The 25,820-nt window shown below is 41.4% G+C and overlaps 2 protein-coding genes across 3 annotated transcripts in view; both read left to right on the top strand.

Annotated features, from left to right (window-relative positions):
• The window catches only part of haus7 (HAUS augmin-like complex, subunit 7), a 407,540-nt gene that overhangs the window by 298,456 nt on the left and 83,264 nt on the right, over positions 1-25,820 (top strand). The gene's annotated exons all lie outside the window — the stretch shown is intronic.
• Positions 1,053-19,259, top strand: LOC144668001 (ras-related protein Rab-18-like). Of its 2 annotated transcripts, none has more exons than XM_078529704.1 (7): positions 1,053-1,267; positions 10,039-10,094; positions 10,210-10,271; positions 12,076-12,148; positions 14,952-15,070; positions 16,081-16,147; positions 17,777-19,259. In XM_078529704.1, the coding sequence occupies exons 1-7, from the start codon at positions 1,200-1,202 to the stop codon at positions 17,947-17,949; spliced, it is 618 nt and encodes a 205-aa protein (XP_078385830.1). In that variant the 5' UTR covers positions 1,053-1,199; the 3' UTR covers positions 17,950-19,259. The 2 variants fall into 2 exon arrangements, with proteins under 2 accessions (XP_078385830.1, XP_078385831.1); XM_078529705.1 differs by lacking the exon at positions 1,053-1,267 and adding an exon at positions 6,486-6,541.

Here is a 25,820-nt window from a genome sequence, read left to right as displayed (position 1 = left end):
GCAGTCATTTACATTCACCTTTATTATGCGATAATGAAGATATATATGCTCAAGCCGAGTGGGGAATGAAACCCACAATCTTCTGACTCAGACAAGCATGCTACAAATTAAACCACATTCCCTTTAAATCATCCTTTGAGACCAGAAATATTCCATACCCGCATCTTATTGTGTAATGCACGAGTGACATAGATAATATATTTGAATGATGTGCATTAAGCTGGGCTCACATTTCTGAAATTTCCGACAGCATTCTAAACACACACGGGCATTCTCGCCTAGCAAAAGATATTTTCCTCAGTAAGCTTATCTTTCACTTGCGGCTGATTCCACTGACCTGTCAACACGACCCGCCCTTTTTGGTCACATGCTCTTTACATCAGAAAATCTTACTGTTTCTGACGTGATATCACAAGGTGCTTAGGGATTAAAAATAATAACATTCTGAGGCACAAAATAAAGTTGGATGGCGACAACAACATCTTTGGATTCACGTAACTTCGGACATTGCAGGGACTTTAAATTGTCTTCCAATTCCCATCCCTTCAGCATTCCCTGTCATGCTCAGTTTATTACATTGTTACTGCACTTCACTTGGAAGGAAAGCGAGCCTTTAACAATTATGGACTGCAATTAAAAACTATTTTTAAAAATTGTCTGCCGCGAGCCTTATGGATTGCAATTAATTCACAATAATATTTCAAAATAAGCTGTCTGCTGCGAGTCTTTAACAATTATGGATTCTAGCAATTAAAAAAAATAAATGCCTGATGTGAGCCTTTAATAATTATGGATTGCAATTAAAACATTAGTTTTTTTTTAAAAAAAAAGTTAAATCTGCTTACGGCGACCTTCCCACTTTCACAACTAGCAATTTCATTGCAACAAAAACAGAAAATGCTGGAAAAACTCAGCAGCATCTGTGGAAAGAAGGAAGAAAAAAAACAGGAGTTAATGTTTGGAGTCCGTATGACTCTCCTTCAGCAATTTCATTGGTTCATCAGCCGGCCTGATAAAGCGACGCTCTCTTAAGGAGTGCCTGTGAGATCAAGCAGTAAAAGGTCAAAGACACGTGTGAAGAAGTTGCGCGATTGCGTCATCTCTATGCTGCAACATTCATGTAACAAGTAAAAGTAACAATTGGGCGAACAGCAAACGCGGCGCCTTTGTCCTGTTTGGAATCTTGATACATTCAGACAATGGAAGAGGAGATTCTCGCTACACTGAAGATTCTAATTATTGGGGAGAGTGGAGTGGGTAAGTCCAGGTAAGAGGCAACAGAGAATGTGTCAGTTTCTGACTCCCTGAAATTAACCGGCTGCTGGGTTAACCAGATTCGACGTGGGAAGCTTGGAAGACGTCAATCCACCTATGTAATTACTGCATTTAGAATTTTAAAAAAAAACCCCACCCTATCATACCTCCTTTTATAAGGAATCTGATGCTCCAGCAGACTTGAGAAGCTTGCGATATGATCATGGCATAACATTTTTGTTTCGGTCCCAGGAAATGGCTGCCTGTTTTGGCACAGGTTTGTTTTGAGAACGAAAACGGGGTTTGCGCAATTTTACTTGCGTACGTTGAATCAATTTAAAGCTCAATGATTTAATTTATCTCTTTTTTTTAATCAGTGTCAGAGGCGTTCCAGGAGGGGACAGTGGGGGGTTCTGAACTAATGTTCTCAGGAAAAAAGGGTGGGACTCCCAGATCTAGAGCCTCCTGGATGTCAAGGAGTATACAGGGATAAGGCAAAAAAAAGGAAAGCTTATGTCAAATATTGAGAATTCTACTGCAGAAATCGCCCAGAACTACAGAAAATGCAGGAGTGAAATTAAAGGAAATTGGGAAAGCAAAGATATGGAATGCAGAAATATTGGTGATGAAAAATCCAAACATCTTTTATAAAGAGTGGGAGCTATTGGAGACCTAAAGGCCACCTGTGAGTTGAGGGGGAAGGCTTGAGCATAGGGATGCCAACTGTGATTAAATGTAATCCTGGAGGTTTCATCACAAGAGTTGTCCCATACTTCAGCCATTAGTCAACAGATCCATCCTTGTGATGTACTGCCTTCCTATGTGAATTGGAAAGCAAAAAGACTCCTTAGCCAATTGGATGATGTTTGACTATCAGCCAAACAGCCTTTTTTTTCCCTCCCATTTTCAATAGTTTTATTTATTTTATTTTATTATCTGGTAAAGAGAGATGTTCAAAGAAAGTGACAAAAAAGTCTATATTTTTTAATGTCTGGATGATTTTTCTCCAGGGTTGCACACAGCAGTGTCCTGAACGGTTGGCAGCCCTACTTGGGTGTGGTTCTTAATAGATGCTTGGCATCTGTCTTCATAAAAGAGGGTTAGGGTAAAGAAGGGGGCAATATAGACATTGTAGTTGAAAAGGATTGTGAAATGTAGGATGGGATAAACATTGTGAGAGAGGAGGTAACGAGGAGTATTGATGAGGGTAGCACATCTGATGCAGTCTACATGGATTTTAGCAAGGCTTTCGATAAGACCCTCACATGGCTGACTGGTTAGAAAAGTAGAAACCATGGGATCTAAGTGGCAAGTTGGATCCAATATTGGTTTAATGGCAGGAGGCAAAGTCTAATGGTTGATTTTGTGACTGGAAGGCTGTTTCCAACAGGGTTCGGCAAGGCTAGTACTGGATAACTTGCTCTTCATGGTATAGATCAACGATTTAGACCAGAATGTAGGGCATGTGATTAAGAAGTTTACAAATGATGCAAAAAATGGCCGTATGGTTGATAGTGAGGAAGAAAGCAGTAGACTGTAGGCAGATTTCAATAGACTGGTCAGGTGGGCAGAGAAGTGTCAAATGGAATTCCATCTGTCGAAATGTGAGGTAATGCATTTGGGGAGGACAAACGAGGCAAGGGAATGCACAATAAATGGTAGAATACTGAGAAGTGTAGACAAACAGAGTGACCTTGAAGTGCATGTTCACAATCCCTGAAGGTAGCAGGACATGCATATGAGGTGCTCAAGAAGGCATGGAGGATACTTTTCTTTATTAGCCGAGGCATAGGATCTAAGAGCAGGGAGGCTATGCTGGAAGTGTATAAAACACAAGATAAGCCACAGCCAGGATACTGTGTACTCCACATGCATTAGAAAGGCTACAGAGGATATTTACAAGGGTGTTGCCAGGGCTGATCAATTTTAGCAAAGAGGAAAGATTGAATAGGCTGGAATTGTTTTCTTTGGAACACAGGAGGCTGAAGGAAGATTTATTTAAGGTGTGTACAATTATGAGGGGTTATGATAAGAGTGGGTAGAAAGGACCTAGTTCCCTTAGAGAGGGCAATTGCCAGGTTTAAAGTAATTAGAGGGGAGTTGAAGAGAACTTGAGCAATTTGAGAACATATGGGTCCTGAATAACTTTATTCCAGTTTCAAGGCCCCTGAAACACAGGATATATCATCTTGAAATTACCCAAGTTCAAAATCACTTATTTTCCCTCTATCCCACACATTGACCATGACAGATAATCAGAAATTACCTGGTAGGAGTTGGAAAAGATGACCAGGGCTTGGGGGAAGAAATGTATATACCCTATACAGCAATAAATATTAATGTCCCCATCCTGTGGTTGTGTCTGGGAGTGGGGGAAGATGCAGCAAGGTTGTACCTACACAGCACACCACAAAATTATTTATGACCAAAAATGACAATTTGGCCCATTATAATTCATCCATCCATTATTGTCATAATCTAAAGGCATTCATCCAGTCACCCCTCAGTCTTGGCTCAAGTGGACAATTTCCCTAACTTCCCTAAAATGCCAGGTACAACAACTGATCAAGCAGACTAATGGAATGTTAGCCTTTGTAATAGAATATAAAGGGAAGGAAGTTTTGCTGTACAAAGCCCTGGTTAGACCACATCTGGAATACTGCGTTGTTACGAATGGTCCCTGGGCGAGGTCCCCCAGTTTATGATCCCGGACAAGGTATCCCAAATTGTTATGCTCCCGGGTGAGGAGGGATGAACTGGCTCCCTTTCTTTATTCAACCCCCTTGGTTGGCTGCAGCAAGATTAATTTAAAAAGGATCCCTTCCCTCCTGGATACCTTTTCCCAGCTCAAATATATTTATGTTTTAGAAGGAGCCAATTTAACCAGGCCATCTTCAGTCAAAGAAAGGGTGAGTTTATTAGTTACTAAAGGTGAGGAAAAATAATAAAAATGCAACACACACACACAGATTAGAAATGAGAAATTGAGTTCAAAAAATGATAGACAAACCAAAGGACTAACTTGTATATGAGGAGTAAATGGTGAAATGTTGCAGTTGTTAAGTTGGGGTGATCCTGGTAGCTCTGACTTTGGCAGTTGAGCAGTTAGGTTGGAGATTATTGGTTCCGCATGTTAGCTAAAATGAGTTGTCCTGCTTCCTTTGACTGTGGCTTTGCTGACTTGTCACTTGCTTTCAGCAATCGGAGATAAAAGATTTTGTTACCTGTAAGCTCAGGGATGCCCAATTGGTGTTCTTTAGCTGTGAACTTCACAGTGCACACACACACACCTAACTAGCACACAGAACTAGGGTTGTAGTTGGCTTTTTAAAACCCCTTTCTTTCTTTGTGTATTCCTGGAAGGGAAACAACAAACATGCCTTTCGCCCAAATTTGTTTTCTCTTCAACTCAGTTCATGTGCACAGTCTGGGATATAACTCAACAGGAGGTGGTTTTGGCTGAGATGGTAATCGTTTTCCATTATCTCCGCAACTACAGGAGATTACAGTTCAATTTGCAGTGGATCTTTTCCTTTGAAGTCTGCTGTCTGAAGTAGGCTTGTGCGACATTCCGTTCTCTCTGAACTAGTTGGTCAAGTAATCCACGTAGGAATTTTCCAGCAAGTGGTTACCTTAAGTCTCAGCCAGCTTTTGCTTATATTTCTTTTTTTTTAAAAAAAAAAGTCTTACTTAAATTTCAATATGTCCATAAGTAATTCAGCGATAGGATCCATGGTCATGACAGCATACAACTCTGGGCACTGCACTTTTAGGATTTTAGTGATCTTAGAAGGAGTGCAATGCTGATTCACCAGAGGATGTTACCAAGTGTTAGATTATGAGGAGAAATTATATAAACTAGACCTGCATTTCCTGGACTATAAAAGGTTAAGGATAATTTGATGATTTTTTAGAGGAATTGATGGGATAGAGAGGTAAAGAATTTTTTTCTGCTGGTGCTCAGGCTGTGAGAAGTGAACACGATCTCAAAATCAGAGCCGGGACTTTCGGGAGAGAAGTTAGGAAGTCATTTTTTTTCACACGGTGGGTGGTAGAACATCCTCTCACAACAGAAAGCGGTAAATGCTGGCTCAATTATTAATTTTAAATTCGATATTAGATTTTTTGCTCGTGAATAGTATAAAAAGGATATGGAGCCAAGAAAGAGGGATGGGGTTAAGATACAGAACAAACATGATCTCACTGATTGGCGGAACAGGATTGTGGGTCTCAGTGGCCTACTCCTGTTCCGATGTTCTCAACTCTTACTTCATAGCAATCCCACAGCACTAATGTCTTAGTGAATCAAAGTGCCACCTTTCTCCATTGTTTTTAATATCGTGCCTCATTTTGAAATGCATGTTCTACAGTATTAGCCCCTGCTCACTAACCGAGGGTGAGCCTTGAAATTAATCATGCATCAATAATCTAATTTTCATGGAAGAAATTACAATTGGAAAAAAGATAGAAGCCTTTTAATGGGTGTGGATCAAGAGGATGTTGCCACATAACTGTCAAGAGTAAAGGAAAATTCTCCCCATTTCTCATTTTCCCCCATATATTGCCTCATGCCTGCATAGATTGTGGTTCAGCTCTAACTGGTTCTAGGTAATGCTGCCTAGATACATTTTCCAGACTGTTTTTTTTGTTCTAGGAGTTGGTATACAAACTGTTCTAGATGTGAGCCTTCCACATATTGCAGTGTCATCCTAAATTCTTTTCCTATGACAACTTACATACGCACCCTGAACATTGTCCAGTATGGTGGAACAGAATCCTTATCTGCCTTCCTTTGGAGGGTGAAGATTGGTGTGAATTGAATTTTGTTATTCATGCTAATAATCAAGTAAATCTAATTAGATTAGGGATTGAAAAGAAACAGTTTCAAATTTTTTTTTTAAAAGTCAACAGAGTACTTGATTTTGTGCTGCTTAAAAATCTCATTAAGAAATGAAGATCTTACTATGAAATCCAACAAATACCATCATGCCTGTATTATATTGTTCTCTCTCTCTCCTGTATTATATTGTTCTCCATTTCAACAAACTACCTGGACTGTTGTTCAATGAGCCTAACAAAGGCTGTTCTCTGACCTAGAAAAAAGGGGTGGAGGGGAGGTTTGAGGGGCAGGGTGCAAGATCACTGAATTCTCCTAACAATTGGTTTTCTTTCAGTGTCCTAAATGTGGTAACTGAGATATTATTGTACTGACTCAATACCCAGAGATCAAGTGTTCAAATCATACAATGGCAAATTGTGAAATTGGATTCAATAAATCTGGTGCTTGGTGAGCACTGGGAAAAAGAAAATGACCATAAAACTTGCTGTTTTTTTCATTTTAAAAACTTTGCTAGTTTACTATTATCCTTCATTAGGAAAATGCCACCCCCTACCTAGTCTGGCCTACACGCGTCTCCACTTCTACACCACAGGGTTGACTTAATGCACTCAAGGGTGAGAGGGAACAGCAACGAATTCTGCCTTCTCAGTTTTATCCACATTTCAAGGGCAAATAGAACAAAATCATGTTATCAGGCAATGCAGGAGACAAAATGGTTTTAAGCTGAGGCAATGAACTTGGGTCTCCTCAAAGAACCTCGTGCTGTGTGGCATTGAAATTGCCCAATTGTTTTCATAATCCAAGTGACAGGAAAGGACTGGAAGCATTTGTTTAGGTTTGTAACATTTTGTTCACATGGAGCTATTTTTAGCATTTTGCCTTGCATCATACCAAAGAGCTCCTAATATATTGTTCTCAAGCAAGTTGCCACTTGTACATTGTTTCTGCATAGCTTGTATCTAAACAGGGACAGGATGTGTTGTCCCAGATTAACACTGGGTGGATTGTAACTGACAAACTACATTTTAAACTCCCAAGTCGAAATTCAATGCACAGTGCATTGGCGGACTCGTGCACAGAACACCTACATTTACTCAATGTTAAACTCTCTGATTAGAAGTTGAATCTGGTTAACTTGGATCTTGAGCTAATTTAACTTCTTTATCCAAGTTGAAGGAAGAATTGAGCAAACTCTTGTGACGTGTAATGGACGTTGGAGACAACTATAACGAAAACTTGTCTCATGCAATTGATCCTAGCAAATGCCCAGAGCATGAATGGTTTAGTTAATCTATACGAGGGCAGCAATGGGAGGCCAGCATTTTCCATTGATCTATTGGTTCTTTGTTCAATTGCACAAACTACATTTAAACCTCTGGTGTATTTTCCAAGATGACATCTTTGGTTCTGTGGTAGCACCCTCACCTCTGAGTCAGAAAGCATGGGTTCAAGTTCCATTACGAAGACTTGAGCATCTATTTCAGGTTGACACTTCAGTGCTTTACTGAGGGAGTGCTTCACTATTGGTGTAATGTTTTGGAAGGGATGTTGAACTGAGGCTCTGTCTGCCATCTTAAGTGCATATAAAAGATCTTGTGACTCTCTCGCTTCAAGGAAACGCTGGAAAGTTCTCCAGCGCCCTGGCCAATAATTAATGCTCAACTAATTATCAGGTAACTTATCATTTTGACATACACAAATTGATTGCCGTGTCTCTCTATGTAATAAGTGACTTCACTTTAAAAGCTTTTCATTGGCTATGAATTTTATATTTACAAGGGCAGTTCCAGGTGATGCTTCTTTAATTTTTAAAATTCATTTATAGGATGTGGGCATTGCTGGCTAGGCCAGCATTTATTGCCCATCCCTAATTGCCCAAGAGAAGGTAATAGTGAGCTGCCTTCTTGAACTGCTGCAGTCCATGTGGTGTAGGTACGCCCACTGTGCTGTTAGGGAAGGAGCTCCAGGATTTTGACCCAGCAACAGTGAAGGAACGGTGATATATTTCCAAGTCAGGATGGTGAGTGGCTTGGAGGGGAACTTCCAGGTGGTGGCCCCATGTGTCTGCTGCTCTTGTCCTTCTACATGGTAGTGGTCATGGGTTTAGAAGGTGCTATCTAATGAGCCTTGATGAATCCCTGCAGTGCATCTTGTAGATGGAAGACACTGCTGCCACTGTGCATCAGTGGCGGAGAGAGTGGGTCTTTGTGGAATTGCACAATCAGCTCTCCCAAATACTAAATAAGTAGTTACACCTTACAAATTCAGTTTGATGCCAGCTGGGTGGCAATAGGGTTGCTTCAGTTGGTCTTGGCACCTTTGAGTTTGATCCAAGGAGTGGTGATGCTGTGAGGCACCCATGCTATCAAACAGCTCATACCTTCTAGGTTTGTATGGAAAGACCACAAGGCCAGGTATTTGAGTAGCTGTGGAACTGTACAACAAGAATTAGTGCCTTCAAGAGAGGATTCATGAATTATTTAATTAAAATGGGGTGGAAGTGTTGATTCTCAATTAACCTGTTACCTTTCTAAGATACCCGAGTTCACCTTTGTACAAATGATTTTTCAAACCTTCCTTTGGGGCTCCTGGTTAATATTGACATACCCCCTAGCATTCTGTCCTAAGTTCTGAAAGACTATTGCCTACTCTGGTAAATTATGCAATGATTGCTGAAACTATGCTATTTTACAGTAACTGAAGTGATGATCTGTAAATGAAAAACATAGGAATCTAATGATGAACAAGCTAAACTTAGGATGTTAAGGCATTCCCAAGGTTTCCAATTATGGACTGTAAAGGGTCCAAGGTTCCCAGTCTGAAAGCTGCATCTTGGTCAATATATAGGACAGGTTGTGGCTTTAATGAGACCTGCAGAACATTGTAAAGCTCAAGGAAATCCCATTTTGTTCATTAGTGTTAAAAAGTGAACTAGTATCCCATGTGGCCCTCGTGATAAAGCTAGAAGCTATGGGCGTACCCAGCCAAATCTTGAATTTTATCTGCTGCATATTTTCTGGCTCTAAGATCCATATAAAGGTAGATGAAAGTCATTGGGAAGAGAGTGGCAAGATTGTCTAATGTTGCACATTTTATTTTATATCTTCAATTATGTGGGTGGAATTGCACAAGATAGCCTTGGATTATTTGTTCTGGAAGTACTTTTTGCAAGTGATACTGTGATGCTCATTTAGTATTCTTTTTATTGAATAATGGGTTAACCCATTTGAAAAGGTGGCGAGTGCCCTCAAGTGTGATATTAAGCCTTGTAAAAATACCGGCATCAATTGTCCAATTGTTGATTCATGTCTCAGGAGGGGGGCCTGGTTTCTGATGTCTGCTCGGTGAGATCTGAATCCTTTGCCAGTGTCAGTTGTCTGACCACCGACTGCTGACTATCCCAGTGTGGAGAGACGGCCCCCAAGGTGACACGCCTGGTGATGTACACTTGCAGCCAAGTTTCAAGACTCATAATTTTAATGTCTGATTCTGTCATGTTTCTGCAATGCTTCAGGCTGTAGCTAATGATTGACAAGCTAGCCTGACTTGCATGCCCATCACCACCCAGTCTCCACCCTGCAACCCCCCCTCTCTCAGGTCCCATTAGTGACTCAAGTTTCTGCTGTTGACCATTCTGTGAGCTGTTTCTCCAATCGGTATAGTGATCCAACTTAGACGAGCATCTCTAGGAGCCTATGCGAATTGTAACTGATTAAGCTCCATCAGACCCCTGATAACATGGGGAGTGGTGGTCTCTAAGCCTTGAATTTCTGAGCTTGAGCAATTGGGATTTGTCCTTATAGGGACAGAATGTCCTCTTTGTATTGAATTCAGATGTAAGCTTGATTTTTAAAAATCCTAAATTGGGGCTTTAGATATACAGCTGGCAAAAACAAATAGCACATTTATAAATACTTAAAAAAAAAAACTTTTTTGTGTTTTAGCCTTCTACTGAGGTTCACAGATGGCACATTTGACTCTGGAATTGGTTCAACTATTGGTGAGGTTTAATTTTTTTCTCATATACTATAACCCCTCCAGAAGATGTATGAAAATCAATTTTATTGCTGTGTAAAGACATGTTTTTTTGATTTAATGAAATCCTCTCTTTTTAGGAGTTGACTTTAAAGTGAAGGCCGTGAAATTTGAAGGAAACAATGTCAAACTTGCAATCTGGGTAAGTCAGTTACGCGATTTTTAAAATGATCTGTCTTGTAACATATAAGCTACCTGTATATTGTGAGCCAGGCTGTTTTTATTTTATTTTTGCCTCTTATTGATGTTGTGACCATTGTGCCTGCAAGATGTGTGCAACACGTGGGTTGGCATTTTCAATTAATATTGTAATACTAGCTCTTCTCTTTCAAGCATTGAAACTATTATTTCATTGTTATCAGGATATTTTTTAGATAATTGAATGGGGGAGAAACTTTAGGAGATAGAAGGCACTTGTAACTAGTTGCTTGATAGTACAGAACTTGAGTATTGCTTGTAAAAAGAGACATGTCAAAGCTTTTCCTCTTGCACTCATCAGGACACTTGTAAGAATACCGAAATAAGGATTTATGCTGTGTGTAAAGAGAGTGCTGATTAGTTGGCAAGTGGACTCTGATTGGTAGAGGCATTGCTGTGGAGAATGCACCAGTGATGGTGACTGACAATTAACTGCCAAGCATTGTTGCAATTTAAATCCGGCAGCTTGACCCTAATTGGGCAAGGCATTGCCCTGAAGAATGAGTCAGCGAATTGAACAGCAGGTGAAGCTAGCTGTTTCACAGCAGCTGAGGCATGCTGTTTGACACAATCCGCCAGTCTTTGGGATATACAGCCTATATGCCTAGCATCGCACTGCCACTGAAATTCATATACCACGTTATCATTTGTGTGATAGACTGTTTGGCTTGAAAGCAGCATCCTGTTAGTGGCAAATACCACTCGTGTTGTTACTGCATAGTAGCAGTGTGAAACAGCTAGCTTCACCTGTTGCTCAATTTGCTGACTCATTCATCAGAGCAATGCGGTGACCAATCAGGGTCAAACCGCCTGGTTTAAATTTCAAACAGTGTTTAGCAGCTAACTGTCAGTCACCATCACTGGTGCATTCTCCATGGCAACGCCTCTACCAATCAGAGTCCACTTGCTAACCAACCAGCACTCTCTTCACATACAGTATAAATTGTTGTTTCCCCTTATATTGGTATTCTTGCAAAGTGTCCTGTTGAGTGCACAAGTTTCTACATGTCTCTTTTTTCAGCAATGCATTGGATTAAAATGTGCTTTCACCTTTGTTTCACTTTTCTATCTGCTACTTCTGGGTAAACCACTCCACAAAGTGAGTCAGGCCCAGAATTACAGTATCTATCCAGCCACTGTAACTCGTGGTGGCTGAGTCACACCACACTCTGTCTCTACCCTGCTGAAGAAAATGTGTGGTGATGAAATAAAACATCATTCTGGCAGTTTACTAGGGTCCTAAAGTCTTACAAGTGTGGGACTTCTTAACGCTACTTAGTTTTTCCTTGAGCCTTCGAGCACTGAAATCCCAGGCTTATCTCCTTAATTTCCTGATTTTTTCTCTCTCTCTCTCTCTTTCTCTTTCCATCACACTTTCTAGCCTGACTGAGGCCATTCTGAACACTATTTAGTAAAAACTACACTGCCCACAGACTTGAATAACTTCAGGCCAAAATACTTAAAATGTATTTAACTTAAAATTTGGGATATATTGAAAATCCCATACAGCATCCTAAATTTTGAAATCTATGTCTCGGTACTGTAACCGGTACATAATTAAATTATCTGAAAGCATTAAAGAGGATGGTTTTGATTAGTCAGATCCACCATTGAATGGCATCTGTGTTTGATTTATTATTCGCGCGCTAACGTGATCTTGCAACATCTTTGCTTTATTTTGATTTCTTGTTCACTTGCATTGCAAGCTTCTTCAGTATTGATTTTTAGATTTTGTGTTGCTCTGACAGGATACAGCTGGACAGGAGCGATTCCGGACATTAACACCAAGTTATTACAGAGGTGCTCAAGGTGTTATTTTGGGTAAGAATTCTATCCGTTTGCTGTTGGAGGTCGAATGTCATCACATCTTTACCTTGCTGCATCTCACAAAGGAAGAATGTTTGGCCAGGTCATTCCTGATGCTGAATCAGGTTGACCTGAAGAAAGTGGTCTCAATCCCAAGAGGTGCTTTGTAAGGAAACCCACCTATCCACAACGCCATTGAGTAACGTTTGGTGCAGTGGGCTCAAATTTGCAGCATCTGTGTGGTTAGTGCAGTTTCTGATTTTAGTTTCGGGAAAAGATGCCTGTGCAGTGTAGTTAATACACGAATGTCATCCATCAGTGATTCGTGGTGTATACTTTGGAACGATATGGAAATTGAAAGCTGGTATTCAGTGCTCCTGGGCATCAGGACTTCCTGCTTCAGGTGCGTGGTTACCCCCGTCGCCTGTAGCAACCTCTGTGTAAACTTGCTAAGTGCACTGAAACTGACGACTGAAATGTCCCAGTTACTGGGTTTTCCTGCTGATTGATCCTGAGTCATCTGGTTGGTTTATATTACAGTTGCTGCTGGTTGTGTAAAGCTGCCAGCCAAAATTGCACCACTTGTAGCATTGCGTAGTATTTACAGCACAGAAACAGGCCACTCAGCCCAACCAGTCCAAGTCAGCATTCATGCTCCACTTGAGTCTCTTTCTATCCTTCCACATCTTAATTCTATCATCGTGATCCTCTTGTCCCTTCTCCCTCAAATGCATCTATGCTATTCAACCTGCCACATTCCCACCACACTATAGGTAAATTCCCTACTTGATTCCTTGGTGACTATCTTTTATTGATGGCATCTAGTTTTGCTCTTCCCCGCAAGAGGAAACACTGCTCTGTGCCCATTCTTTCAAAACTTTTCATAATTTTAAAAACCCTCTATTGGACCTCAGCCTTCTCTTTTCAAGAGAAAAGGGACCCATCTGTTCAACACTTTGTGATCATGTAACTGCTAGGTAATATAAGGTGGAGGAAAAGGAAGCCTGGATTTCACTCAATCAGCAGATTGACACCTTTATTACATTATGATGGCACACACTGTTTAAGAGAGTTTTGGTCTGGAATGTGGTCGAGTTGAATTCATTTGCTCACTTCTCAGGTGCAACTTTAAGGAAAAGAGGTTCATCAACAATTCACAAGTAATGCAATGTGTGTTCTTTTTTTAAAAAAAAAAATAATTTGCAGCCATCTCAGTTCCAGGGCATCACTGCAGGAGTTATTCAGGATAGTGTCCTAGGCCCAGCCATCTTCAGTTGCTTCATGACCTTCCCGCCATCATAAGGTCAGAAGTGGGGATATTTGCTGATGTTCAACATCATTCATGACTCCTCAGATACTGTAGCAGTCTGTGTCGATATGCAGCAAGACGGAGACGATATTCAGGCTTGGACTGATAAATGGCAAGTTGCATTCGTGCCACACAAGTGCCAGGCAATGACCATCTCCAACACAAGAGAATCCAACCATCTCCCCTTGATATTCAATGACGTTACCATCATTGAATCCCCCAAGATCAACATCCTGGGGGGGCTCGCATTGACCAGAAACTGAACTGGACCAGCCATATAAATACTGTGACTACAAGAGCAGGTCAGAGGCTGGGAATTCTGGAGCGAGTAACACATATTTCCTGATTTCCCCAAAGCCTGTCCACCATCTACAAGGCGCAAGTCAGGAGTGTGATGGAATACTCTCCCCTTGCCTGGATGAGCACAGTTCCAACAACACTCAAGAAGCTTGACACCATCCAGGACAAAGCTTGACACCATCCAGGACAAAGCAGACTGCTTGATTGGCACCCCATCCACCACCGACGCACAGTGGCAGCAGTGTGTGCACTCTACAAGATGCACTGTAGCAGCTCCCCCGGCTCCTTCGACAGCACTTTCTAAAGCCTTGACCTCTACCACTGAGAAGGACAAGGGCAGCAGATGCGTAGCAACACTACCGCCACCTGCAAGTTCCTCTTCAAGCCACACACCATCCTGACTTGGAACTATATCGGCATTCCTTCACTGTCACTGGATCAAAATCCTGGAACTCCCTTCCTAACAGCACTGCGGGTGTACCTACACCACATGGACTGCAGTGGTTCAAGTAGGCAGTTGACCGCCATTTTCTCAAGGGCAATTAGGGATGGGCAATAAATGCTGGCCTAGCCAGCCACGTCCACATCTTGCGAGAGAATTTTTTTAAATTATGAATTTGTAATTGCAAAGATTGCATTAGCATTAGTCAACCAAAAACAGATTAATAATTTTGAACACAACTGAAGAAATCAGAGCAGGAGTAGACCACACAGCCCATCGAGCCTGCTCCACCATTCAATTCGACCATGGCTAATCTTGGGCTTCAACTCCAGTTTCCCAATGACTCCCCATATCATTGATTCCCTGAGAGACCAAAAATCTGTCCATCTCGGCCATAAATATATTTAACAATGGAGCATCCGCAACTCCCTCTGGTAAAGAATTTCAAAGATGTGCAACTTTTTTTTCCTCATCTCAGTCCCAAATGATCGGCCCTGTCTCCTGAGACTGTGCCCCCATATTTGCGTATATAAAATTTTAGATTGCAGTCTGTGAAAGTCAAATGCTTTTTTTTTAGCATTTCCCTTCATACTAATTGAGCAATGCAAATTTACAGACTTATTGACATCATTTCTGGGCAATATTTTGAACGTAGCCGGTAATTACTTTAGCTCAGTAATTTTAAAGGGAAGCTGTTCAGACGTTACAATTAGGCATTTGGCTTATAGCAATTTTTCTGCTCCTCACAATTTTAAATTTGGTCACAGTGTACGATGTCACAAGGAGAGAAACCTTTGGAAAGCTCGACAACTGGCTGAATGAATTGGAAACCTTCAGCACAAAACATGGAATCGTAAAGATGCTGGTTGGAAACAAGATTGATAAGGTAAATTTTCTGCAGCACCACAAAAAAAGGTGGACTGTAGAGCACTAAAGTCCTTTTGTAATAGCTTTTGTGTATCATTGGTTATTAACTGTATGTTGTGTAAACTGGCTGTCTGATTTTTAAATTTGGTATTTTGTGACCATTGGACTTCAGCTTAAGAGAATGTTTTTGAAAGAAAAAAATGACCTCAATGTTTTCATCAACAAAATTGAAGAGGAAATATGAGGCGTTTTAAGGAACGATGGCAAGAAATGTAATTTTGTCTTTGGGGGCCATTGGGATGGTAGGAGGCAAGTTTGATTGTTTGATTCCTTGCACAGCAAATTTGTGAATGTTGAGATCAAAGGCTAAAGAAGTGGTACAATAAGCAGGGGAGAAGGAGACTATAAAATGGCATTATTGAAGCTTTGAAAGAACCAAAGATGAATGGAAAGTTAGGTTTTTTTTTAAAAAGTGGGTTTTCTCTTTTGGAGGGCTGGTATTTGTATCTCAATGTTTTTTTTAAAAAAAGGCGGAAAGGTGAATTTACAGAGTTTTGAAAATAGGCTGTTGAAGGGATTAATCGGCCGTTGACTTTCATTTAATGTCCTAATAACTCTAAATGGATCGTTACCTTAGTGGATTTACACAAGTAAAGGTGGTCACAGTCCTTCTGTGCAGTGGCAGCATAGTCGAGAAAGGCAGCAGATATAAAAAGCTTAATTTTAATCGTTATTTATAGTATCTGATATAGACCTGATGAAATACGAGCTGGTCATGACACCTTCCTTGCTAGCCAGAATAACACTGATTACTTCATTGGTACTAAGATCAGAAAATAATAGCAGCGAAGCAACTTGTGTGTTTGTTCTCCAATTGTACTGTTTTACTTGGAAATCTGAATATAGACTTCATGCTCTGCAATATGTGTAATAAATCCATTGTATTAAATTTAGTGTGGCTGTTGCCACGTAATAGATATATGGTACGTTGATCGCTTTAAAAGTTGTCTAAAACTTATATTTTGTTAGGAAAACCATGAAATTGACCGCAGTGAAGGACTGAGATTTGCCAGAAAACATTCGATGCTTTTTATAGGTAAGTGCCATATCTTTTGGCCTTTATTTCTTTCTCTATCCCCATATCAATTTTATTTTTGCTGCCAGTTTTTTTATTTTTCTGCCACCTGTCCTCAAGGCATTGAGTTTTTTTATATTTATTTATATTGCCACTTTCCACGGGTTTTGGCACCCCCTAGTACTGAAATGACTGATCATCTTTTATAAGCCCAGGTGATGTTTCTTGAGCTATTTGAAGGTGGGAGAAAGAAGAGGCATCAGAGGAAGGGCACCCTGGCCATCAAAATTAAGCTCAACCCTGTTTTTGCCTGATGTTTCCATGATTTTCCTGGCTGTATGCCTGCACCTTACCTTAACGAGGAGGGATTGTTGAATCAAGGGAACAGCAAAGTTGCCTAGCGGCTGGATTTTACAGGACGTTGTATTTCCCCACGCTCATTAACTTCAAAAAGTTGGCCTGAGCCCTCCCACCAAAAAGCTGCTGCCCCGCAGCTATTTTGTGCTCAGAGGGTCATTAGTTGACTCGGAGTGAGACATCTGGGGAGGAAGCCCTGCCTTAGAGAGCTGCTGGCAAATTTGATTCGCTGGCAGTGCCAGGTTTGAGTGGTCGCCACTGCTGGGACTACAGGCAGCCCCTGAAGAAGAGGTTATGGAGGCTGGACTTTGGATAAGTCCAGAGTAATGATGGGGCCTGGCTGGAAGACTCTGGTGAGGTGGTTAGGGGACTGGGTTGGAGTGGCTTGGGGGAGAGGGTCAAAGCGGGGGCGTTATGACCTTCTTGTGGGGTGGTGGTGGATGTGTTTGCGAGGGGGGAGTCCTCCAATGGGCACAGGGATTCCCCCACCCCCTTGCACAACACCAGCTCATCCAGTAAAAGCTGCTGGGAGCCTCCCTCTGCTGTGGATAAAACATCAATGGTGGTGAGATGAGACTCTTACATGGCCATTAGTTGGCTACTTTCAGGGCATCAATAGGCCCAAGGGTGGGCTAGCAGTCCAACACCTTCGCCAATTCACCCCTCATTCTCTCTCTCTCTCTCTCTCTCTCTCTCTCTCTCTCTCTCCCCCCCCCCCCCCCCCCCCCCTGCTGTGGGTGGAAGGCAGGGGGCAGGTCACACACTGCACTGTATTTTATGAGCCACCCTCACCACCTTCATACTTCCTGGCAGGAACCATAAAATCTGAGCCTTGGAGTTTCATTGAACTTGGCTAATTACTTGATGTTTGAAGTAGCATTCTGAAATCTTTGGGATCTTTTGAAACCAATGACTGGGGACCAGCTTGAGCAGTGGCCACTTCCAATGTAGAGCTTAAGAATGAAGAGGGGGCAAGGTTAGTTGAGATATTGGTGACTCCTGAGCAGCTGTGATCTCCTGGGCTTTGCGTGATTCACCTTGGGGAGTCTGAGCGGAGCCTCGTTTCTCTGAATTAAACTGCAGGCTTTTTCTTTTCCCATTGCAAGGGATCGATGAACCACTATGCCCTGTAGACTGCTTAGGAAAGACTCGATCGATTGGTGGCCTGTTTTTGTTGTTGTTTATATGCATATGCAGTGAGGAAGGAAAGTTAATCATTGTAGTGAAAACAGTCTCAATAGATTTTTTTTTTTCTGTTGAGATGTTTCTAATTTATGTTTTCTTCCTCCCCAGAGGCCAGTGCGAAAACCTGTGACGGAGTGGAGTGTGCATTTGAAGAAGTTGTAGAAAAAATTCTCCAAACGCCAGGACTATGGGAGGCTGAGGGACACAATAAAGGTGTGAAGTTATCTGACTCCACATCTGGTCAGCCTGGAGCATGTGGTGGCTACTGTTCCGTGTTATAAAGGAACTGGGACTAACCCACTTCTTAACGCTGTTACTATGTCAACAGTAGTGCCACTTGGCCTAAAAGGACAGGAAGCTGCTGTCAGCTAGGATCTCGGACAACTAAAGTGATGAGAACTCTCTGCCTTAACAAAGCCTTTTGCAACACTTTTTTTTCTGTTAGAATTGTAATCTCCTTCAAACAGACCAACACATGATCCCACTTTAATTTGGTTTCTGTGTCTTATAAATCCAGTGTGTTATTTTAACTAACCTGTAGAAGGTTCACATGTAGAATTCATATTGATCTGCAAGCATTGCTGTAACGAATTTTTTTTTAAAAAAAGGGAAGGCTGTGATATGGTATGAGTTGTGGGGACCAACACTGTAAGTGGTTCATTGTTCCTTCTGAGGTTTAATGTTTGTGATTTTTTTTTTTAAATGAAGCTTCAGTTGGGACCAAAAAGGAAAGCGATCTTGTTAAGCTTCATCTGTGTCTACCATCTTTTATGCCTGATTTCAGGTGACCCTTGGGTATAGGACCTCCTCCTAACTTCTTTCCTCTTTAACATGATGAGAAAGGATAAATTAGGACTCTGATGGGCTGGGAGTTGCTGAGTTGATAGAGCCATGGTTGGAATCAAGTCTTGGGACCTTTTTTACTGTACTGTATTCTTCTGTCCATCTGCATAAATACAAAGGTACCTCCCAATCTACTGTAGCTCTGATGCAAAATCATCTTTCTGTGCCATAACTTGTTAATTGTATATTGTGCAATAATTTACTCCTAAGTCTGATAAGTAATTATCATAGTGGACAGTCTGCCTATAAACGTCACTTTTAAACAGCTATGTTGAAGACTTATTGTGAATGTGGTGTGTTATGGCCTTCACTGGATGCATGATAATACTGATCTTGCATTGTTATGTTTGCAGTATTAAGTTTATTTTAATCTGAATCACATACCTGGATAGTAAGGATGAAGGTAGAACTATAATAATCTGTTGCAGCATGATCTCCCATCTCTACAAAATGGCAGCTTTGCCATGGGTGACCTAATATGCAGAGCTCTTTAATATGACCAAGTCCTTTTATCACTAGTTTATTTGTGTTTTAAACTGTTGCACAAGTTCCAAATAAGTGTAACCTATTTATTAATGTCTTTCCAAATGTTATACAAATAGGGGATAGATCGAGTTCAGATTTAAGTGGGTTAACAGTATTTGTAGACTATTTTCTCGAATGGGAAAGAAATTGTTGTAAGATGGTTCTCTAAAAGTTCTAAATGTACTTATAATCAGATTTAATAAACAGTAACTTAAAAAACAACTTTTTGAACTCTGTCTCTGGTGTCTGATTTTTTTTAATTGAGTTGCCTTTTGTTGGAAAGCTGGATCTCTGGATTCCAAATGTAGTAATGTAACCATGGAAAGACAAAGTCACCAGTGAAGCAATGCTTCCTAGGGCAAACATGCCAAGCACACTAGTGCTAATCAAGCAAAGAAGGCTTCACTGGTTTGGGCATGTGCACAGGATGAAAGATGACCCCCATGCTCAAGGAAATGCTATATGAGAAGCTATCCCATGCTAAGAGACCAGCAGGGCACTCAAAGCTCTGAGATATTGAAAGCCCTCAACATTAATCATGGCAAGCGGGAAACATTAGGTGATCGTACAAATGACAACACCAGCTGTGGGCAGCAATTCGCCACCTTGCCATGTACTTTCAGAAGCTCCGATGCAGATCCCAGCCCTGCAAACAAGGCGTCAGCAGAGATCATCCCGTACAACCAGGAAAGGGCAACTTCACGTGTGGCGGACAGCTTTTCCAGGATTGACTTGTTCAGCCATCAAAAGAAGTGCAGCAGCTGATCTCATCCGCACACCATCTCTTGCACGTGGAAGGATGCCAATCAATGTAACCGGTATGCTACTATATGTACCTTGCCCAGACCAGTGTGGTACGAGTTTAGGTTTGTTGGGTAATTTATTGGGGGCAGGAACTTTTTTCTGTTTATCTTTTTCTTTTTCTCATTCTTGCCCCTCCCTATGAACACAGGGACACTTCTGTAGGGCCCTCGCCACTGTCCCAGCTGGCAACAACTAACTGGGCACAAGCTGGAATTGCACCTAGGATCTACTTTGGTCTAATGTGACTGACCGAATGATTGTCCTAACTGGCTGAGGCTGGTACTGATGGCTGCTGAAGCCTGCAGATTTACATGACAGATTACAAAGGATTCTGCCTTTGTTAAATGGTATTTCTTTTGAAGTTTTAAAAAGCACCGCTGATACGTTCTGCCCAATTCCCCCACATGATATTCATTTGTGTTGGCCTGTTGTTCGTTTCGTGTGACCTATCCCTGAACTGAACTTGCTAGACGTCCTAAATTGTTTGCTCCGACAGCACTTGTCATTAACCTTTTCCCGATCAGCAGGAAGGTTATGCCGCGGTTACTTCTGTCTCTTAAAAATGCGCTCACCACCCAGCAACAAAGCAATTTTCTTGCGGGTTTCCATAGTGGTAGGAAGTCTATTTTCTTATGGTCCAAAAGGCCATCAGGATGGTACTTTGAACAGTTTGTTCTGACAGACAGACATGTACATTGGATAGGTTTGGATTTTATCACTCTGCGGGGTACAAGAAGGCTGTGTAAACACATTGCTTTCTAAAGCAAAGTTTTAGCATTCTGGTGTGATGGAGTTTGTATTCTGTATGTATTTGGCATCATAAAAAAGACATTATTCCTGGTGTGGTGGATCATAGGTCTGTCTTGTTTCAGATCTTGACCTCTCTCTTATTTATATATGTAATTTAATTTGGATGTTGTAGCTGGCCAGAATTGTAACAATTTTTGAGTAGTCTTCTGAACCCCCTTGCCTTGAGTACTGTTTATTAATACAATTTGAGTGACACCATAAGTTGGGAGGCAGGTTGAGATTTAATGGCAGGACTAACAGAAAACTATTTTACGTAAAGCTCGTGAAAACCCAAAGGGAGCAAAATCTTTGTTTTTTTAAAAACAAAGTTCTCTGCGAACTGCATGAATGAAACTGCAGCAACTTCTGATTTATTTTTTCTTTAAAAGCCGGGTGGTTTCTCCAGTAGAATGCAGTGAGTGGAGGCTTGCTCACACACACACCCCTCCTTTTCCCCCACTGCCGTCAGAAAGACAGCTGCATAGTTTGAGACCACTGTTCCCAGTCATAACGGAAAGGATTGGGAAGTATTAAAATACTAGGATGATATTTTGGCTTTTGCACTTGTCCTATATGGAGGCTCTCTGAGCAATGGCCACTCCGCTTTCGTTAGTTGGAAGCTGTGCAAGTCAGACTCTTTTAAAGTGCAATTTGAAACCTATTTTCAGGTAATTACGAAGATATTGTTTATTTCCAGGTTGGTTTCTAAAGGAAGGCGAGGTACAGAGTCGGGCTGGAGTCCACACACTCCAGTTCATACCTCAATTGCAGCTGACTTTAAGCAACTCCGTAATGTATCTTTCTCACATAGATTTTCATTGAGAAACATGAGACAAATTATGGGAAGTTACCAAGTACAGCTAGAGACTCAGGAATATTGTTTATTTTGGAATTGTATAAAAGTGCTACTGAGAAATCAAATCACCCAGGTGTGGTGCTGTTGAATTGATCTGCTTTCTTCCCTTATATTTCTGACTTAAACATTCATTAATAGTTTTCAACATAAACCATGCTAATTTTCTGCTGATCTTTGGGTAGAGCTATGGACTAGCCCCACCTGCTTGCAGTGTACAGATTAACAATGAAAGGGTTGATTGGACATGCAGGGTAAGCTTTATCTTGCTCATAAATGTTCTTATCTTGGTAATACAGACACAACTGGGAAACTCAGGCTTGTGTGGTTCATAAGCGGAGAGATTCGACCAGAATTACGACAAGATGTGACCTTTTTTTTTTCTAGCGCTGAGGGAGCAGATGATGAGGTGAAATCCTGGAAGGTCTAATGTGTTTTTCCATCCGGATTCCTTGGAGGGTGGGAATTGAATGCATTGCTATAGTCTCTTTTAAATTCAAAGCTAACAATTCCATCAGTTCTACCCTTTACTTATTGTCTTTCTTCCAATGTTAGTATCATTAATGGTGACCATGTAATTTCTGACTTGCTGTAAAAACCCATCTGGTATGCTTAAAATCCTTTTTAGGGAAGGGAAACTTCCATTCTTACTTAGCTTGGCCTGTATGTGACTTTAGACCCACATCAGTGTGGTTGACTCTTAGCTGCCCTCTGAAATGGCCTAGCAAGCTATTTAATTGTCAGGATGGTGGCTCACCACCACTTTCTCGAGGACACTTGGGGATGACCAATAAATGCTGGTCTGTCTAGCAACACCCACATCCTGTGAATGAATTTTTTTTAAAAAACTGGATCTTTTGACTCCTTAGCCGCCCAGTACTGTCTTAAACTGGAATAAGAGTTGGAAATGGAAGCACAAAATGGCCCTCAATCCTGGATTGAGATTCCTCATGCGCAGAATCTGTTATATCCTTCATTCCATAAACTAGCAAATGGAAATTGCTACAGCGCATTGACTAATCCGGTGGCTGTGAGGGTCACGATTCATTAAAAATCTAGGTAAGGCCATCTTCGTAACTTGAGTAGAGAGATTTATCTTGCTGTTGTTAGTTATTACATTGCATTTATAACACTTCCAGCCTGTATAAATGCTTTAGGGAGTTTCTTGAAACTGTTTTGTGATCTCACTCATGTTGTGCAGGTTGTCAACATCATATAGTAATTATTCACATCTTAGCACTAGCGCTCATAGAATACTTCTCATTTAGCACTCTAAATCTGGGAGCTTGGGGAAACCCTATATTTTCCTGTTGCTTTACCCGTGGCAATGCCTTGGCCAATCAGAGTCGACTTGCCAATCGATCAACACCCTTTTTCTCCTGTAGTATAAATTGTTGTGATCATTTGAAATTTGGCGTTCTTCTGTTTGTCCTGATGAGTGCATGCTTCAGCAACATGTCTCTCTTTTTCAGAAATATTTAGAATTCTCTTAAGTAGATGAGAGGTAGGCTGTTATGCTGTGGTAATTGCACAGGGAGAAAAAATTCTTCGTTATTTTGTAATAGAGAGAAATGAACCGTGAGCTGGTGGAAGTTTATATTTTCGACCTCTCAGCAAAGAGGATTTGGAGAGGCTAAGTGAGTGGGGAAATATTTGGAAGATAGAATACACCGTGGAGAAATGTGAGGTTATCCATTTTGGTATAAAAAAAACAGAAGTACGAGACGGAATTTTATTGCTGCAGGATTTTACGTTCTTGCCGCTATCAATGGAGTTTAGAATGGCTCGCTGCATTGTACCCGTCCCTGCCGCGATGGGGCTGTAAACATCTGGCCACAGGGTATTTCTTAAATGGTGAGAGGCTGGGAAGTGTTGAACTTCAAAGGGTCTTGTTCATGAGTCACTGAAAGCTAACATGCAGGCACAGCAAGCAATTAAGAAAGCAAATACTATGTGGACCTTTTATGGCAAGAGGATTTGAGTGTGCAGAAGTAAAGATGTCTTACTGCAATTATATAGAGCCTTGGTGAGACCACACCTGGAGTATTGTGTGCAGTTTTGGTCTCCTTACCCAAGGAAACATATACTTTCCATAGAGGGAGTGTAATGGAGGTTCGCTAAACTAATTCCTGGGATGGAGGGATTGTCCTATGAGGAACGATTAAATAGACTGGGCCTTTATTCTCTGGAGTTTAGAAGAATGGGAGACGATCTCATTCAAACCTACAAAATTCTTACAGGGCTCGACAGATGCAGGAAGAAGTTTTCCCTGGTTTGGGGGAGGGGGGGATGGGTGGTGTGTGGGTTCTAGAACCAGGGGACACCATCTTAGAATAAGGGGCAAACCATTTAGGACTGAGGTGAGGAGGAATTTTTTTCAGCCCGGTGGTGAATCTTTAGAATTCTTTGCCCCACAGGGCTGTGGAGCCTCAGTTGTTGAGTATGTTCAAGATTGAGATTGATAGATTTCTACATATTAAAAACATCAAGAGATATGGAGATAGTGCAGGAAAATGGTGTTGAAGTAGAAGATCAACCATGATCTTATTGAACGGTGGAGTGGGCTCAAAGGGCTGAATTGCCCACTCCTGCTCCTATTTCCAATGTTCATATGAGCCCTGGAAACCCAGCACTGAAGCCCAGATAGAATAGCCGTCTTTGTACTTGTATCTTTATTTATTTGATTTTTAAAATTCAATTTTAAAATTCTCATCCTTTTGCCATTTTGAAGATGCATTCACTGACCTTGACCACCAGTGTGAGCTAATTAAACGTCTTACAGCACTGTTGCCAGGTCCTTGGGGCCAACCTTAGGGCATTGACCTTACAGGCCATTTTCTCCCATTCCCTCATCCACGCTGTTCCTCCCTCACCCTGCCCCCACCGACCCCGGAAACTTGACAGATACTCCTGTTGCCCTCCACCATTAAGGCCTCCGGTGCCACGTCCAGTGGCTTGGAACCTGCTCTCCTCCATGGTTCTTCATTTCTGTAACTCCTACATGTAGCCATTTTCAGTGCAGGCATTCTGCAGCAGCTTCTTTTTACAGAGTATGGCCCCCCCTTTAAGAGGGCTGGTTGCCCAGGCAGCCAGCATTGTGAGCCCAACTCAGCCCAACACTACAATCATTTAACTAAGGAGGTGGCACCAAGTTCACATACTGCCTGCCTCATGGGTGCTGACAGATCTCGAAATACGACCCTTGTGCCCAAAAATGGGTGCCAACTAAACTTTAGCCCAAAGATTGTATTATGGCGATGTCTCAACTAAACAAATGGATCTTTGCAGACTAGTGCTGCAAACAAATGTTTGAATAACAAGGGAAGCATTGAACTTTAGCATTTTTGTTAATGCGCTTGGGTTGTGCTCAAAGTCTTGGTTGATTATTTGAAATCTTGTGTTGACCGATTACTGAACTTGGTGAAGTACAAGCTGTTTTTTTCTAAAGCACCATACTTGGAATAAACTGGAGACTGACTGCAGCATGCTTGAGATAATCCAAATATTTTCTAAGTAGCTATTATGGGCTACTGGTTTTATAAAAACACTACCTCCCTGATTTTTAACTCTGGATGAGCTTTGAGTAGCTGTGCAGTGAGGTGAGTTGGATAATCATTCATTGTTCCAGAAAGGCAGAGGATTTTTTAACTCCTGGAATTCATTTACGCCCTGTCAGCCCACTGAGTCATGGAGTCATAGCATCACAAGTGGAGGCCATTCGGTTCATCAAGTCCATGCCTGCTTTCTGTAAACTAGTCAGTCCCATAGCCTTGCAAGTTTATTTCCCACAAGTGTCCATCCAATTTTCTGTTGGAATCATTGACTGTCTCTGCTTCAACCACCCTTGTAGACAGTGAGTTCCAGTTCATTACCACCTGCTGCGTAAATAAGTTGTTCTTCACATACCCCTGTATCTCTTGCCCAAAACCTTCAATTTGTGTCTCCCTGGGCCTTACATGATCACCTAATAGAAGCAGCTTTTCTTTATCTGAACCTGTCATAAATTTGCTCACCCCTATCTTGCCACCTACCTAGGAGAGCAGGTTGAAGTCCCAACATCAACCTCCTGACAGCTGTTGGTGGGTAAGTTACCTGACCAATTTTAATTTTCCCCATCCCCCACCCTGGTCCCAGTTTCCATCAGGTGGGTAAAGCTAAAACTGTGACCTTCACGCTCACATCATAACCTCTTAAACTGGTGCATATACAACTCTGAAGAATAGTTTACATAGATGATGGGATGGGAAGGCCTCCACGTTGGCTAATCGATCCCTGTCGGATTTTAAACTTTTACCCTTCATATAGCACAAAAAGTATTTTTTTAATCTTCTCCCTTGA

Source organism: Cetorhinus maximus, chromosome 25, assembly GCF_964194155.1.
Source record: "Cetorhinus maximus chromosome 25, sCetMax3.hap1.1, whole genome shotgun sequence".
NCBI classification, from domain to species: Eukaryota; Metazoa; Chordata; class Chondrichthyes; order Lamniformes; family Cetorhinidae; genus Cetorhinus; species Cetorhinus maximus.
This window is presented reverse-complemented; position numbering and strand designations above follow the sequence as displayed.